At 38.4% G+C, this 17,921-nt stretch overlaps 1 protein-coding gene across 1 annotated transcript in view; it reads right to left on the minus strand.

The window, feature by feature from the left end:
* The window catches only part of LOC128623014 (ribonuclease inhibitor-like), a 24,585-nt gene continuing 6,664 nt past the window's right edge, over nucleotides 1-17,921 (minus strand). Inside the window, exons 4-10 of the mRNA XM_053649855.1 lie at nucleotides 17,667-17,840; nucleotides 17,202-17,378; nucleotides 6,038-6,211; nucleotides 2,308-2,481; nucleotides 1,621-1,794; nucleotides 1,161-1,334; nucleotides 1-241 (exon numbers count right to left, since the gene is read on the minus strand). Of these exons, the coding sequence (XP_053505830.1) occupies nucleotides 235-241; nucleotides 1,161-1,334; nucleotides 1,621-1,794; nucleotides 2,308-2,481; nucleotides 6,038-6,211; nucleotides 17,202-17,378; nucleotides 17,667-17,840 (1,054 nt within the window). The 3' untranslated portion in view covers nucleotides 1-234. The remainder of the gene's footprint in view (nucleotides 242-1,160; nucleotides 1,335-1,620; nucleotides 1,795-2,307; nucleotides 2,482-6,037; nucleotides 6,212-17,201; nucleotides 17,379-17,666; nucleotides 17,841-17,921) is intronic.

A 17,921-nucleotide genomic window follows, 5' to 3' on the forward strand; every position in this document is an offset into this window, starting at 1 on the left:
TTTTATGAGAATGAGATCTGGGGAATTTTATCCAGGGGTCAGAGGTCGTTATACAATCAGTGTAGAATCGTGTGCAGTCTGATTCACTGTGCATGATGAACACACACTTCTCACGTCTCTGAGTCTGTTTAATGTGTTATAATTAAATGAGTGATGTGTTTATAAATGTGTTCTCTATTCCCCAACAGTGAAATGCAGGAACACCGGAGTCTTCATCTCACACACAGATGTTCATCACACACTGAATATAAAAGAAAAACACGTGAATTAATAACCACAAACTGGACTGTGGTGCTTCATGATCAACATGTAATCATCTCTGCTCCAAGAGAAACATCATCATCTCCTGTTTATAATTAATCATTCTACATTTTTTCATTCTTACTAACATCTGTGTTATAACATTTAGCGAGAACAAATGAGAACTTCCACAAGTTCTAACAGGAAAATGAGCAGATATTTACCCATCACATCACTGCTCTTATCCAATCACAGGCTTTGGAGTTTTTAAATAATGAACACTACTGTGTCATTTAGCTCTTGTTCTACATTTATATTTAAGTGCAGACTTTAAGAAGAAGCCGAGGTGAATGTTACAGGAAAGACAGAAGACACGGTGTGGAGGTAGGGTGCTGGAAGAAGTGTCAGAGTGAGTAAAGTGGCTGCTTAAATCAAATATCTGTGGCATAAAAGATGATCATTTTAATGAGCTTTAATGAGAGTTGAGAAGAAAGTGTGCTGCTTATCAGAAACAGGGAAAAGCAGAGATCATCTTGTTCAGACAAAAGCAGCAGTATGAAGTCAGAGATAGCAGGCTGTCACAAGGAGACCAGGTGTTCATTTACAATCACTCTCATGCACTCATTTGTGATATTTTGTAGACTCTGTCTGACTCCCTGTCTTCTACCTTCACATGAATTTTAAATCAACACACTTTACTGAACACAAAACAGCATTAAAGACAATTGTTAGAAAAAATCTGATTAAATAGAATATAGTGACATTTCTAAAACTGGTTTTATTTCCTAACCTGGTGATCTGATATTTATTGGAACTAAAGAGAAATGTACAAATGAGGTTAAATTATTATTATTACAAACTAATGATCATTTACTAGTCTTTTATTTTTTCACAATTTATATAAAAAGTTCATGACTCACCTCAGTGTCTGTAGTTTGTAATGTTTATCATCCTTAAGAGCAGAGAGCAGCTTCACTCCTGAGCCTCCTACATAATTATCAAACAGATCCAGTTGTCTCAGGTGTGAGGAGTTTGATCTCAGAGCTGAAGTCAGAGCAGCACAGCCTTCATCTGAGACACCACAACCAATCAACCTGTACAGAGACACAATGACACACTCTTCACTCTCTCGATCTCAGGCAGAGGAACAACAGCACTGACTTTCCTCTGGTTGTAGACAGTTTCTCTCATTGTGGACTGAGTAACACACACTAGATCTTTAGAAATGTTTTAGTAACTTTTCCTCGCTTCACACATCTCAACAAAATCTCTTTTTTAATCAGCGTTCACATGAACAGATCTTTCTTGAGAAGATCAGACTGTCCGTAATCAGAAGATTAGAACATGTTTTATTATTAATGATTTAAAATATGATCTTACCTCAGTGTCTCCAGGTTACAGAGAGGATTCTCCAGTACAGCAGAGAGACACTTCACTCCTGAGTCTCCTATTTTATTAGAGGACAGATTCAGTTCTCTCAGGTGTGAGGGGTTTGATCTCAGAGCTGAAGTCAGAGCAGCACAGCCTTCATCTGAGACACCACAATTATACAACCTGTAGAGAGACACAATGACACACTCTTCATCAACAGATTTTTATCTTGGTTTAAAAAATTACTTTAAAGATGATGCGTTTGTAAAATGATTTTATTATTCAGAATGACATGAGGATTTAATATCACCTGTTTATTCTAATTAACAGTGTAATTAAAATGATCATACTGAGTGTTATATTAAGTTTCTCTCATCTAATATCTCTCTATATATTTATATTATTACAGAATGTAGGAAGTAAAAGTCTGAATCATCATGAAAAACAAACACTGTCATGAATTAAAAGATACAATGGATAAATTACAAAAGTATAAAACATTAATTCTTGAGAGGATTAACACTCATGTCTTTTCAAAACCAGATTACTCGCTGATAATTTACTGTTAAATAAAAAGAAACAATCTTCCTCCTCAGGACATTGATGATGAACCTAAAACTTCTGCTTCAGTCTCACTATTAGAGAATGTGTCTTACTGAGGAGCAGGTCATGTGACTCTCAGAAAGATGATCTTACTTCAGTTTCTCCAGTTTACAGAGAGGATTCTCCAGTACAGCAGAGAAACTCTTCACTCCTGAGTCTCCTACATTATTAAAGGACAGATCCAGTTGTCTCAGGTGTGAGGGGTTTGATCTCAGAGCTGAAGTCAGAGCAGCACAGCCTTCATCTGAGACACCACAATTATACAACCTGTAGAGAGACACAATGACACACTCTTCATCAACAGAATTTTATCTTGGTTTACTTGCTATGATGATGATGTGTCTTTCATTTTGGACTTTCTGCTTTCTCTTGACCAATCACAACATATAATTATTACTGACCAAAACATTATCACTGTTCAGTGGCTCCCTTAAAAAAAACTCTACAGGAATCCTGCAGGATTTTCATTTTTCTGCAGGATGTTTGCTGGAATCCTGGAATGATGAAATCCTGCAGGACACATTGACAAACTGCGCAGGATTTTCCTATAGGGTTTAGGATGGAGCAGTACAATAGAAACATGCAGGAATTTCCAGCACAATCGCTGCACAAGGGAAAACTCCTGCAGGATTTTATAATTCCTGAAGGACTGCTGCTCACCTCCTGCAGAAATAAAATAAAGTCCCCAAGTACTTAATCTATCCTGCAGGATGACTTCTTATTTTCTTTAAATGAAAAAAATCTGCAGGTTATGTAGTCGACAAAATTAATTAAATGGTAGATCTGCTCTGAGTGGGAAAAACATGCTGCTTAAACAGTGGTAGATCAATGGTTAAGATGTTGGACAAAATATTGTTTCAGAAGAAACCGATAAATCACACGAATTGTTTCAGCTAAGTATTCTTTTTAATCTATTAGGAGAACCATTATAACTGTCGGATTATTATTTGGTTGTGGTGATATTTAAAATAATTTAATTCAACTGATGATTTTAACAGAAGAAATAGTCAGAATGGAACACTGCCCCATCAGATTTTTATTAAATAAATTCATTCAGAAAGTCTTCAGATTTTGAGTGAAAAAAGGAAACCAGGCCTACTCTAATTCCTGTGATTAAAGATGACGTGTACAGACACAGACATCATTTTGTTTTTATCACAGTTAAAATGACTTTGTTTTGGCGTTGCCCCATGCACTCCTCAACCAACTGCAGTTCTGTTCTTCATCTCTCAGATGAGTCCAATCTCCACTCTGACAGCGTGCTCCAGTGTTAACACAAACTGAAATACACTTCATCTTATTATATCCTCTGATTACAGTGTACGAGAGTCAGGGGGAAAAGACACGGTGTGGAGTCTGTTTCAGAGAAGGTAAACTCTTTATTGAACTAGTCTGTTACACGGATACACACCACGCAGAAATGTTACTGAGCAACGTCACTCAATGCAGCTTCTTAAAGCAGCAGCTCCTAGAGAGTGAGAACTGATTTCATAAAACATTCATTCTGAGGAGAATTAACACTCATGTTATCTCTAAACAAGATTATTACTGATAATTTATTGTTAAATAAAATATTCCTGGATTATAAAGCTAATCTTTGACCTGGCTCAGGAATGTTAGACAGGGATATGCATGTATGTATGTGTGTGTGTGTGTGTGTTTGTGTGTGCTTGTGTGAAAGAACCCAGAGAACACAGAGTCTCAGGAAACTCGTTGTCAGAAATAATCACAGTGCTTTTGTCTAAAAAGTAATTCAGGGACCTATTACCACAACTTAATTAAATTTGTGATTGCAAGATAAAAATTCTAATTTACTGATTTGATTAAATATTTAAAGTTGTAAACATTGTTTTGATGAGACGTGTTGACATAATAATGTTGTTAATTACATCAACTTAATATTGTGTGTAATTTAAACTGAAATTTCTGCATTAATTGACTTAAAACAAAATTTAAGTTGTTGTACATTTACATTTATTCATTTAACAGATGCTTTTATCCAAAGCGACTTACAAATGAAAGAATACAAGCAAAGCAATCTATCAAGCAGAGAACAATTCAAGCAGTGCTACCACACAAAATCTATTAATTGAGTTCTAGAAGAAAGTAGTAGAGTAATGAAATTAAGTCTTGATAATTTCAAGTCACTAATGTCAAGTCCCCTCCCCTACCCATTTAACATGTCTGGACAAATTCAGACAGTTAAGACTGTGTTAGAGGAGCTGTAGACTGGACAAACACTATACAAAGGACATTTCAATGTGAGTATCATTTCACTTACAAATAAATTCTACTAAAGCAATGAATTTGGGACATATTCTCAATTGTGATATGACCAACAGTGGACTCGTGAATAGGTTAGGCTACACCTGCTAATACAGTTGATGGACCATTTTGCACAACTACACGTAGCTAATGCTAGTCATATTTAGCAGTGTAATTTGAATATCTACTCTTAGTTTACCATGGCAGTGGATAAGAATGATAAAGTTTAATTTGACAAATCTGCTCATCTACAGACGGCTTTTCATTTGTGCTATAGGAAAGATAAGCATGATTACATTTTTGCTTATTTGTGTAAACGTCAACTACATTGTTGTACATAATTTCATATATTGATACATTTTTTTTGTTTTAAATCTTTTGCATTCACACATATAGCCTTCTAGCTCCATTGTAGACAGTTTGCTCTTTGAGCAGAATTAGCAGCCTTTGGACTGTGGATAGTTCTATGAGAGGGATAAAAGTAGCAGACGCAGAGTGTTTCACTTTTGTCTATATTGCTCATTTCATTCAGTGCTTTTATGTCTATAAAACCTGCAGAGATGTTAGGTATGATATTTGTATTGTAAATCACACTGGATTTTAGTTACTATTGTTATACAACATAAAGGGAGTCATTTTTCCTGGTTTAAAAGACTGTATTCTACTGGAGAAAATCTAAATGGAGCAAAGTAATTTTAAAATGATTGTCTACTTCACAACTTGTGTTCATAATTATGGTAATTAAGTACATGACACTTAAATTCCTTTTAAATAATGTGAAAAGAAAGTGTGTTTGTCTGTGTGTCATATTTTTGGTTGGCTGTGTAAGGAAATTCATTATTAATCATTTGCTTATTTTTTCACCAGCCGTGTGTGTGAGTGTGTGTGAGTGTGTGTGAGTGTGTGTGTGAGTGTGTGTGTGTGTCATAATTTTGTTTGGATGTGTGTCTGTGTGTCATATTTTTGGTTGGAAGTGTGTGTGCTTTTATAGACAGGGTCGTATGCATGCGTGTGTCTCTGTGTCTGTGTGTGTGTGGAATACATCGGAACGGGGTTTTACGGGGTTGACCTTTGACCTAGGCATGACTTTCGGAGTGCTCGACTTTTGTATATTGGAATGTATGCATGTGTGCAACGTGTGTGGTGTCTGTGCATGCGCGTGTGTTTGTGTGTGGAATTGACCCATTCTATGTGAAAGTAAAGAACGTGTGTGTGTGTCTGTAATGCATGGGAACCGGATTTAACATAACTATTTTTTATGATGCTAACATAAATATATATTTATGATGAAGATCCTTTGAACTGTCAGGGTCATTAAATTTTATGATCTTGACCTTTGACCTAGACCTGTCAAAAATAAGGTTACAATATATACAAACTATTGCTCTCTCTTACATACATCTGACCCAAAGACTGAAAAATCATCAGTGTGCAGTGAAACGAAACAATATTCCTCCTCAGTACACTAATGATGAAACTAAAACTGCTTCAGTCTCACTATTAGAGAATGTGTCTTACTGAGGAGCAGGTCATGTGACTCTCAGAGAGATGATCTTACCTCAGTATCTGCAGATTACAGTGAGGATTCTCCAGTATAGCAGAGAGACTCTTCACTCCTGAGTCTCCTACATTATTATCAGACAGAGTCAGTTGTCTCAGGTGTGAGGGGTTTGATCTCAGAGCTGAAGTCAGAGCAGCACAGCCTTCATCTGAGACACCACACTTACACAACCTGTAGAGACACAATGACACACTCTTCATCAACAGATTTTTATCTTGGTTTACTTGCTATGATGATGAGGCGTCTTTCATTTTGGACTTTCTGATCTCTCTTGACCAATCACAAGATATAATTATCACTGACCAAAACATTACCACTGTTCAGTGGCTCCCTTAAAAAACTCTACAGGAATCCTGCAGGATTTTCATTTTTCTGCAGGATGTTTGCTGGAATCCTGGAATGATGAAATCCTGCAGGACACATTGACAAACTGTGCAGGATTTTCCTATAGGGTTTAGGATGGAGCAGTACAATAGAAACATGCAGGAATTTCCTGCACAAGGGAAAACTCCTGCAGGATTTTATAATTCCTGAAGGACTGCTGTTCACCTAGTGCAGAAATAAAATAAAGTTCCCAAGTACTTAATCTATCCTGCAGGATGACTTATTATTACATTTAAATAAATAAAAACTCTGCAGGTTATGTAGTCGACAAAATTAGTTTAAAAAACAGTAGATCTGCTCTGAGCGGGAAAAACACACTCTTAACTCTTAACGCACCAACACACCTACAACACACAACTGGCAAAACGGCTAATTTCATGCTCAAAATCACACACTGTAAACGAAACTCCAACACTAATTTTCAAAATAATACACTAACACAATAAACTATGTCTACCAAAACACTAACACATGTTCTCTTCCAGCAGGAACATTTAGTCAATCATAGCACAATGTCATAAAAACACTAACATCAGATGGAATTACAGAAACTGCATAATTTTATATGTGTCAGGTCTGCCCTTATACAATAGACATTATATTATATTGATCATAGATTGTGCTTTGCAACACAGTTTCTTTTGAAGCCTCTCTACATTTTTGATTTGTTGGGTTTAGTAAATGCATGCATTTTGTTTCTTTTGCTGCAGAAATTCAATACAAAAAATGAATCCCATCTCAGAGTAGCTGTATAGAATGTACAGTTTATGAAAAAAAGAAGACAGACAGAATTGCTGCAGTAATAACTCTATTTGCAACAGGACATTACTGCAAGATAACAAAAATATGCAATATAGCTGCTGTTTACTGTGTGAGAATACAACATATACAAACAGAAAAAGACACAGAAGAAAAGTAAACAAAAAGAAAGAAGTAATCTTCTAATCTGCCATACAGGCATACAGTCACTGTACAGTAATACATGGTAAAATTACTGTATTTACACTTTGCAGTGAGTGGAGCTCTTATACAATATCCTACCTGGTGGTTTCTTGAAAAATCCAGACAATGGATGCCACTGTGTCCCGGTTGAGATTCGGTTGTGCTCATTCACTAGCCTCTCTGTATGATAGCCCGTGGTTTATGACATGGTCTATGACAGTAGGTCTTATTTCATCGGGTACCCTAGCTCTGGCCCTTCTCTGAGCACCACCACGCATTCTAACTCCTCTCTCTCTATGTTGTTCTCACCCTTGCCCTTGTCCCACTCATCTCCCTGGTCCTGGTACTCATCTTCCTCTCCCTTGTGTAGGCATTTTTCTTACTTTCTTTTTGTTGCTCTATATGGTCCCGTTTCCACACAAGATCAGCCAAAGAGGTCCTCTTTTACTGTATACCATATACCATATGGTCATGCGACTGAAAGAACCTCAACACCTGAGTGTGTTTCCTAGATGGAAATCAGCTGTGATTGATCTATTTATATAACTTCAATCAGCTGTTTCTCAGTAGCAATGGAATAAAATACAGGGGATATATGGGTTTCAATTCACAATATGAACAGCTGTTCACTTTGACTTTAGCCTATAAGTTAGGTTTAGAACATGATGTTATCTGTTCAGACACACAGTGTGAAAGCATTTGTAAATTTGGCAGTCGAAATCCATTGCTTTGGTCTTGGTTGAGCTTCTGTGTAAAAGAAGTTCAAGCATTTTAAATTTGTGTTAACTGTATGTATTTTGTGTCAAAGCAACAAGAAATGTGTTAATTTTATAACCTACACAGACGGATGTTGTGCTAACTGTGTTAAGAGTTTAGTAAAATTGTTAAAAGTAGTGAAAAAATTGTCACAGCAATTGTAAAAAAAACTGGAAAAAGAATATGGTGTACTAAATTATTGTTCTGTTATGTATTTACACAGTGGTTAGCGTAACGTCAGCACACTTACTATCAAACACGGCAAATTATATTATTTACACACAGCGGTTAGCGTAACGTCAGCACACTTACTATCAAACACGGCAAATTATATTATTTACACACAGCGGTTAGCGTAACGTCAGCACACTTACTATCAAACACGGCAAATTATATTATTTACACACAGCGGTTAGCGTAACGTCAGCACACTTACTATCAAACACGGCAAATTATATTATTTACACACAGCGGTTAGCGTAACGTCAGCACACTTACTATCAAACACGGCAAATTATATTATTTACACACAGCGGTTAGCGTAACGTCAGCACACTTACTATCAAACACGGCAAATTATATTATTTACACACAGCGGTTAGCGTAACGTCAGCACACTTACTATCAAACACGGCAAATTATATTATTTACACACAGCGGTTAGCGTAACGTCAGCACACTTACTATCAAACACGGCAAATTATATTATTTACACACAGCGGTTAGCGTAACGTTAGCTCACTTACTATCAAATGCGGCTAGTTTTATTATTTACAAAAAATTTCTTACATTTCTGACCAAAACATTACCACTGTTCAGTGGCGATTCCAGAAATTGAACAGAGGGTGGGCCTGGGTAAAACAGGGTGGGCACAGGTCTGAAAATAAAACTCAAAAGCCAGCAGTCACTCAAAAGAACTTATATGACTGCAAAAAGTGGCCAATGTGCTGAAAGTCTTTCACTCAAGAGGTTTGTTCACTTGCCACTTGTTTATGTAGCACACACACACACACACACACACACACACACATACACACACACACACATCTAACAGAAAGTCACAAAATGAAACAGGTTGCACAAAATAGGCTGATAAAATGAGAGATGTTTGTACTGCTGTGTTTTACAGGAATTTTTCTCATTAAAAACTAGAAATTATTTTCAATGAAACACCAGCTACAACGATCCAAAATGCTACAGCAGCCTATGTGAAATTAAATCACACACCTTGGGCAACTTTCCCAATTAATACAGACACAAACATAAACAAATTCGTGTTGCACTGCCTTTCAACATTTTAACATTAGTCTACATAGACTACAACAGGAAGTGAGGAAATGTGCAGATTCACCCTGTGAAGTGTCGTAGTTACATAAGTAGACAGAGACCAAGAGGTTTATGGTGTTTAACTGGTACCATTTACAGGCCTAGCAGTGCATACTTAGCATTTTTTTATTCAAACATAACTTTTCTTATAGACTCTGTTAAATCATGAGGTATATAAAATATTTAGAAAATATCTATGAAGTGTAATCAATATGTATAACTAACTTTTGGATAGCTTAATTAAGTGCAGTCAATATGTAACCTACATTTAGAATTACTACTTAAAGCATAATCGAATAATCTGTATGGGTTAAAAAGCATAATCTATATGTATAATCAATAGTTAGAAGCATAATCTAAATCCATAGAAGAATGTTTGATCAAGTTATATTCTGAGTGTGGATTGAGTTAGAAGAATTCTGTATCTAATCTAAAACTATAAAACACTTCCAACAGGTGGTATTCCAAGTGTGTAAATTAGGTGCTTTGTGTTTGTCTAAAGCAAATTCATTCTATGGTAGTAAATTAAGAACTTGTGTTTGTCTAAACGCAGCATCACTCTGTGGAAATAAATTAGACACATTCCAGAACTGGGTTTCTGAACTAAGCCCCCTAAGCTTGCAAATCAATGACAAAAGAAGAGAAAAGAGTTCAAGGGAAAAAGTACCAAGATGAGGCTATAGGGTGAAATACGTGACATAGTAAAAAACCCAGGTCTGGTAAAACTTTTAAAGAACATACAACTGACTATGCATGCACCACAAAGATAAGGTATCATATGGATGGGAATAATTAGTTAAGGCAATGGTGTTTGCCTTAAAAAATCTGTTCTAGAAAGAAAAGATGAATGCCACACCTAGGGATAATTTTACTGCGTCAGGGAGGTATATAAAGACATGCTTGTTTATGTACAATTTGGACTCTCTGCAGACAGTCACACTTTGTTGGTTTTCAATAAAGTTTACTTACTTTTTGACATCTACTAAACTTTCTGTCTCTGAAGTTTTTTACTTAGGCTAAAAAGGTTGATTTTATTCACAACAAATTGGTGACCCCGACGTGATCGGTCTAGGAGCAAAGAGGGAGACTCTGCCGGCGAGGCTGACCCTGGAGAAGCCGTGCAAGTGTGGCCACTCAAAATAAGGTATGCAGTCTTATGCTTTTTTTCTGGATAAGCACTTGCGTAGGTTTCCTATGGGTCAACATGAGACGGTGTTTTTTCCCCTCACAAAAGCTCCTTTAAATTATGATCTAAATTTAGAAAAGAGGGTTTTTTTACATCTCAAAAAATCAAAACTGCATGCAGTATATATATATATATATATATATATATATATATATATATATATATATATATATATATATATATATATATATTTTTTATGTGTGTGTGTGTGTGTGTGTGTGTGTGTGTCTGTTGTAGTGTTTTGTCTTGAGCAATGTGTCTGTAAGCCTGCAGTGTCTATGTGAAAAATGGAGTCAGATAGAATACTGAGGAATGAGGATTTGACACTCGAGGCCTAACAGTGATATACAGTGAGTTGGCTGAACTGCTGTACTAGTAGAAGGATCCTAGACAGAGTGACACAATTGACACTGTACACTGTGCCAAGGGGGTTAAGAGGTGTGTTATGTGTTGTGAAGTTTCTTAGAGAAGAAGTGCTGCAGCTGATGTGATGTTCTAGGGAGAACGTAGTGTTTAAAAGTTCAAGGGAGAACGTGCTGATAAGACGTTCAAAAGACAGTGAACGCATTGGGCCCAATAAACCCCAGGTGGGGTCACACGAGAGGCGTGCTGAAGTGGGATATGGGTGTAAGTCTTGTCTGTCTATGTTTAATTGTTCTGGGGTGTGAGTCTTGTATTGTCTAATATGTTCTATGTGCTGAATGCTGGTTATATTTGCTATGCTGTTTATCTGCGCTGAATGCTGGCTGTCTCTGCTATATGCTCATTATATCTGCTGAATGCTGGGTATGAGTGCTGAATGCTGTTTTCATAGGCTGATGGATGTTTGAGAGTTCTATAGGTGCTGAATGTTGGTTTAAGCATTTTTTTCTTTTTCCTTTTTTCTTTTTTGGAGTCGACTCTTGTCTTATTTCTATTATTTTTTTCTACATTATTGTTTTATTTTTTATTTTTATTCTTTTCCATTATTATTTTGTTGAGTGATTGCTCCTAGTTTGGAGGCTGTACGGTCATTGTCTACTTCTCTTGAGTGAGTTTCTGGCTGGCTGGCCACGTGACTCAGATCCATCCGCGGCTCTCTGTGGGCGCGTCTGTATCAATTGACACTGAACCGTGGTATCGTAAAACTCCACATTGATCTGAGCAGGAAAACGCTTCAATTCTGTTGAGTCAGCGTGTCTGATTTCTTCATTTTTGAGTGACGTTCTCCTGTGGTAAGGATTGCGGTGTTGTGGGGTTCGATGCTGTGGCGGTGTACGATTGTTACTCTCCCCGGTGAGTGAGTGCTGGATAGGAGTTGAGGGTGTACATGCCAAGCGAGATTCCACTTGGGTGAGGGGCAACCTCCCGGGACCTCCCGTGTATCTTCCTTACATTAGGAAGATATCACTCTGTTATTACTAGAATAAAGTGTGTAATTGAGCTCCATAATTAAGGAGACATGTGTGCTTGATGAGCTCTGAAAATTCGTTTTGGAGACAAGTGTGAATGTTGCACTGATCAGTGTATCTATATGAGCTCCATACATAAGGAGATAGGTGTGTTTGATAAGCTCTCAAAATTAGTTTTGGAGACAAGTGTGGGTGGAAGCCTCAGTGTGCATGTGTGTGTGTTCCTCTCTGCGCGTGGACACTGTGTGTGTGTGAGTGTGTGTGTGTGGTCCTCAGGTTGAGAGGGGTAACACAGAACTCTGCCTTTTCATTGAAATTTTGATTCTGGTTTGAGTGACTGTATCATTCGTACCGACTGTGGGGTGTATCATAATTAGTTTTAAGAAGAAGAAGGAATCCTGGAACAGCCAAGAACTTGGCATTGTAAATATTTTGGACATCTGCCTGATTGCCCATTGTGTAAATCACTTGGAAACTCTAAGCCTGTAATATATAAAAAATATTCCTAGAAATTGGATGTGTAGGCTTTTTGGTCATTTACCCACATGCAGGTTGTGTGATCCAGCTGGGGAGACACAACCTTTTTTGAAAAAATGCATGATCTGCTGTATTTCTGCTAATTGAGCTTGGGTATTACATATTTGCCTAAACTCACATTTTGTTATTTAGGCTGAGTGATACATATCTAATTCATTCTTTTCATTTGTACCAGCTGTAAAAGGCAGGCTTGAAGATGTGGTCAGCCTCTGCTCTAAATCACACAATGAGTTCTGTGACTATGTGGCTCATGCTGTCGAACAATATTGAAAAAGTGAGCAAAAACTGAAATCCCAGGAGAGAGAATTGCAGCGAAGACTGGCACAATTACAGCTTAATGGACTGACGACCAAAAACAAAAAAAAGCTACAGTTCCTGACAAAGAAGAGGCAGGACAATCAGCTGTGATGAATACATCTCCCCCACCTGCTGTTCGGTCAAATCCTCAGGCAGCTCCTCGTACACCGCAGCAGCAACCTGCTCCTGTCATTAATGTTTACCAGCATCCATACAACATGAACTGGCAGAGAAGGCCACCCACAAGATGACAGAGAGGAAGAGGCAGAACTACTGCCGGTCCTCCTGGAGTATGCTGGGGATGCGGCCAAAGTGGACACGCAAGACATCATTGCCCCACCAATCCACGGCCCCAGCCTCCCGGGGGTAGAGGGGAGGGGAGCCAGACTCAGACCACTCGGGAACCTCTATACGGCCCAATCAATCCATGGGGAGGGCCAAATCCGGGTTATTAGAGGTGCCCAGGGAATCCTATTGGGGAGGGTCAGTTTCCTCTTATAACAACTAATGCTGATCAAGAACCTATGCTGCAGGTTAATGTTGAGGGCAGAAGTACACCCATGATGATAGACACTGGAGCTACTTACACATGTGTAAGTCCAAATTATGCCTCTCACCTCCCCATGTCTGGCAGATTTGCTAAGACTGTAGGATTCTCGGGACACACGCAGCTAATTCCAATGACAGCTCCAGTTTGTCTACAAGCCAAAGACGCTAAGGTAAAAATACCAATTTTATTATCAGATCACACTCCTGTCAACCTATTAGGCAGAGATGCGCTTTGTAAATTAAATCTCCAAATTTGGTGCTCCCCAGATGGAGTATACATAGATAGCAAGGGAATCAACACACAAATGTTTCTTTCAGAAACCAAAGCAAATGTGTATTGGTTGGGAAAATTGGATGAGGATGTAGAGAAAGGCCTTAGTAGGTGGGGGAAATACATTGAGGCTCAGATCCCTGGGGATAAAAAAAACGGAAATTGCATTTCCTTGTACTATGATTTATGATACAGTCTGTGATCCGGAAATTGAACAACAGTGGTTAAGCAGAACAAAGGAACTTAAAGTTCCTATGATGTCACAGTACATCATCATAGGGGCACAGGGGGCGGCTATGCAAATTGACAATTGTAAATTCATTGACAACTGGTTTCAGGTTCCAAATTCAGTACCACATGTGACACTTTATGTAAATAATGGATGGGAGTCAAAAGACTCGGGGCCTATGATGAAGGAGGCAAAAACAGCTAAGTGGGAGAGTACAGAGAATCTTTTGATTTTTCAATCTGCTGACAAAACATTCCTTAAAATTATTTGTGCTACTGTCATGGTAGGAACTCCGCAGGAGATAGTGATTGGTGACAACACCCAAATACAGATGTCAGAATCACAGGTGGTAAACTCTAAGACGGCTGAGTTGCTAAAAGACATGGAAGATCAGGTGCTAATTGAACTGTGGCCTCAGCATGATACTGATGTGGGCCTGGTGAAATCTACCAGCCCAGATAAAACAGAATTAAAACCAGGTGCATGCTTGCCACGAAAAACTCAATATCCATTGTGCCCTGAGGCCGAACAAGGTATTAAAACAACCAGTGAAGGGTTAATCCAGGCGGGCGTGTTAATTGAAACATCCGGCTATTGTAACACCCCAATTTTACCCATTGCAAAGTCAGACAAGTCAAAATGGCGTCTAGTACATGATTTGCGAGCAGTCAATGAGGTAGTACGAGGCTGAGGTTCCTAATCCACACATGCTGCTGACAACTGTTCCTCCTGATGTCAAGTATTTCACAGTAATTGTACTTTGCCCTGCTTTCTTTAGTGTTCCACTGGCAGAGGAAAGCAGGCACTTGTTTGCCTTCACATATGCTGGTAAGCAGTACACATATACTAGAATGCCTCAAGGCTTTAAGCATTCACCACATGTGTTTAATCAAGTACTGAAAGCTGATCTCGATGATCTTTGTTTGGACAGTTGTCTCCTTATGTACGTTGATGATTTACTAGTTTGTTCCTCATCACTCGAACAATGCCACAGAGATTCTATCAAGGTATTGACTAAGTTGGCAAAGGGAGGACACAAAGCCTCCAAATCAAAATTACAGTATTGTCAATCACAGGTAGAGTACTTAGGACGATTGATTACATACAAGACTAAGGCTATATCCCCAACACAGCTTGAAGGCATAAGTAGGGCACCACTGCCGCAGACTGTAGGACAAATGATGACTTTTTTGGGCATGACTTGGTTTAGCTCAGATTGGATAGCCGACTATGCGATAAAAACAGGTCCATTAAGGGCACTCATGAAACAAGCTGAGCATCAAAATTTGCGTGATCCATTACAATGGAACACTGATGCTCTAATAGCCTTTGAATCATTAAAATGGGAACTTCAGGTTGCACCCGCACCAAACCCTTTCATCTATACGTAGCTGATTGGGCTCAGGGATATGCCTCTGCAGTTCTGATGCAGGAAACATGTAGGGGTAGGAGAAAACAGCCCATTGCATATTACAGTACCAAGCTAGATAATGTAGCACAAGGTTATCCCCCATGTTATCAACAGGGACTTGCCACTTTATACTATGCTTACGACAAGGCTTCCACTCTGATCATGGGTTACCCTGTGGTCATTTACACCCACCACAATGTGGCAGAGTTGTTAGACCAAGGGAGATTTGTTTTGACACAGGCTCGGTGCTTAGCATACTCCACGTTGTTGACTTGCCCTGACATCACTATTAAGCGTTGCACTACAGCCAATCCAGCTGACATGATTCCTTTAGAATATGAAGGGAAACCTCATGACTGTGTTGCAGAGTCGTTAGCCTTTACTCGCCTCAGACCTGACTTAGAGTCTTCGCCTATACTCGACGCTGATGTTTCTTATTTTGTTGATGGTTCCTGCTTTAGAGATCACACAGGCATGCATGCAGGGTACGCAGTTGTGAAGAAACAAGAGGAAGAATTCGTGCCAGAGAATTAACACTCATGTCTTCTCTAAACCAGATTACTGCTGATAATTTATTGTTAAATAAAATATTCCTGAATTATAAAGCTAATGGAGAGTAAAAATGTCTGCACATTGTGTTCATCAGGTTCTGCGGGTTTAGGATGTGAAATTCACAGTGAATAAAATTTCTAGAGAAGAATAACATGAAGGCAGAGGGACAGACGTGCTGAGTTTTTTGTGCATTTGAGCAAGAATCGCCCAAAAAAGTGTAGAAACGTTGGAAGTGTAACAGTTACATATTCTGCTCAATTTAATAGATATTGTGAGATTAGCAGTCGTGAGTTTTACACGTTATTTTGTCCTCCTCTCGAAACCAGGTGTAAATTAGCACCATGTATGTTGTTGGAGCGGTTGCCAGGTCCCCGGTTTTAATGCGGATTTGAGCTATTTTGACTCACCAGCGTGGATTGATTTCTTTGGCTGTGGATTGGAGTTTGGACATTTTGATGATTATTTTAATGATATCTGTATATTAAAACATACAGTATTGAGCATGCACTGTGATCTCCTCTCATACACACATATTGATCCTGCTCTCAACTTCACCTCTGTGTTACTATATGAATGTATTTGAGTCACTGGGTTTCCTCATAGACATTCTTTATTTATCACAAAATGTTTAATAATACGAGACCATTGTAGGATCTTAGTGAAAGAACTATTGAGGAAAACTGCATGGTTATCATACTGTTCATCTATTGAGCTGCTTCTGTAACACAGATCTGGCAACCCTGATCTAGCAGCTAGACAGAGACGTACTGAACGAACGTTCACTGACAGAATAAACACTATTTCAGCTTTAAGAACAATAAAAAAAACAACAACAAAAGGATTGTTGCTGTAGCTTGAAATTTTTGTAAGTGCCTTTACCTCACTTTTTCGTTTTTATTTAAAAATCTAATTTGATTTATTTAACTGTTCACCTTTTGAGTCCTATGGCATTAACTTCTGATTTTAGTTTCCAACCACTATTTCTGAGATAATTTCTATTTCACTGCTGCTTTTAAACCCTGCAGTTCACACACAGTGCATTTAGTTTGTGTCCCAGGTGCAGTCTGTGTGATTAGTTACAATGTTTTAGTAAATTTCACAGTAATTTCAGACACATTGCAGTCGCATCAAGTCACGTTTTGTGCTGCAGCTTCTCACATACATACATCTGACCCAAAGACTCTGTGACAAATCATGTGTGCAGTGAAAATAAACAATCTTCCTCTTCAGGACATTGATGATGAATCTAAAACTTCTGCTTCAGTCTCACTATTAGAGAATGTGTCTTACTGAGGAGCAGGTCATGTGACTCTCAGAGAGATGATCTTACCTCAGTATCTCCAGTTTACAGAGAGGATTCTCCAGTACAGCAGAGAGACTCTTCACTCCTGAGTCTCCTACATTATTATTCCAGGACAGATCCAGGTCTCTCAGGTGTGAGGGGTTTGATCTCAGAGCTGAAGTCAGAGCAGCACAGCCTTCATCTGAGACACCACACTTACACAAACTGTACAGAGACACAATTATACACTCTTCACTCTCTCGATCTTAGGCAGAGAAACAACAGCACTGACTTTCCTCTGGTTGTAGACAGTTTCTCTCATTGTGGACTGAGTAACACACACTAGATCTTTAGAAATGTTTTTAGTAACTTTATCCCCGCTTCACACATCTCAACAAAATCTCTTTTTTAATCAGCGTTCACATGAACAGATCTTTCTTGAGAAGATCAGACTGTCCGTAATCAGAAGATTAGAACATGTTTTATTATAAATGATTTAAAATATGATCTTACTTCAGTGTCTCCAGTTTACAGAGAGGATTCTCCAGTATAGCAGAGAGACTCTTCACTCCTGAGTCTCCTACATTATTATCAGACAGATTCAGTTCTCTCAGGACTGAGGGGTTTGATCTCAGAGCTGAAGTCAGAGCAGCACAACCTTCATCTGAGACACCACAACCACACAACCTGTAGAGAGACACAATGACACACTCTTCATCAACAGACTTTTATCATGGTTTAAGAATTATGTTAAAGATGATGTGTTTG

Source organism: Ictalurus furcatus, chromosome 19 (assembly GCF_023375685.1).
Source record: "Ictalurus furcatus strain D&B chromosome 19, Billie_1.0, whole genome shotgun sequence".
Taxonomy (NCBI): Eukaryota; Metazoa; Chordata; class Actinopteri; order Siluriformes; family Ictaluridae; genus Ictalurus; species Ictalurus furcatus.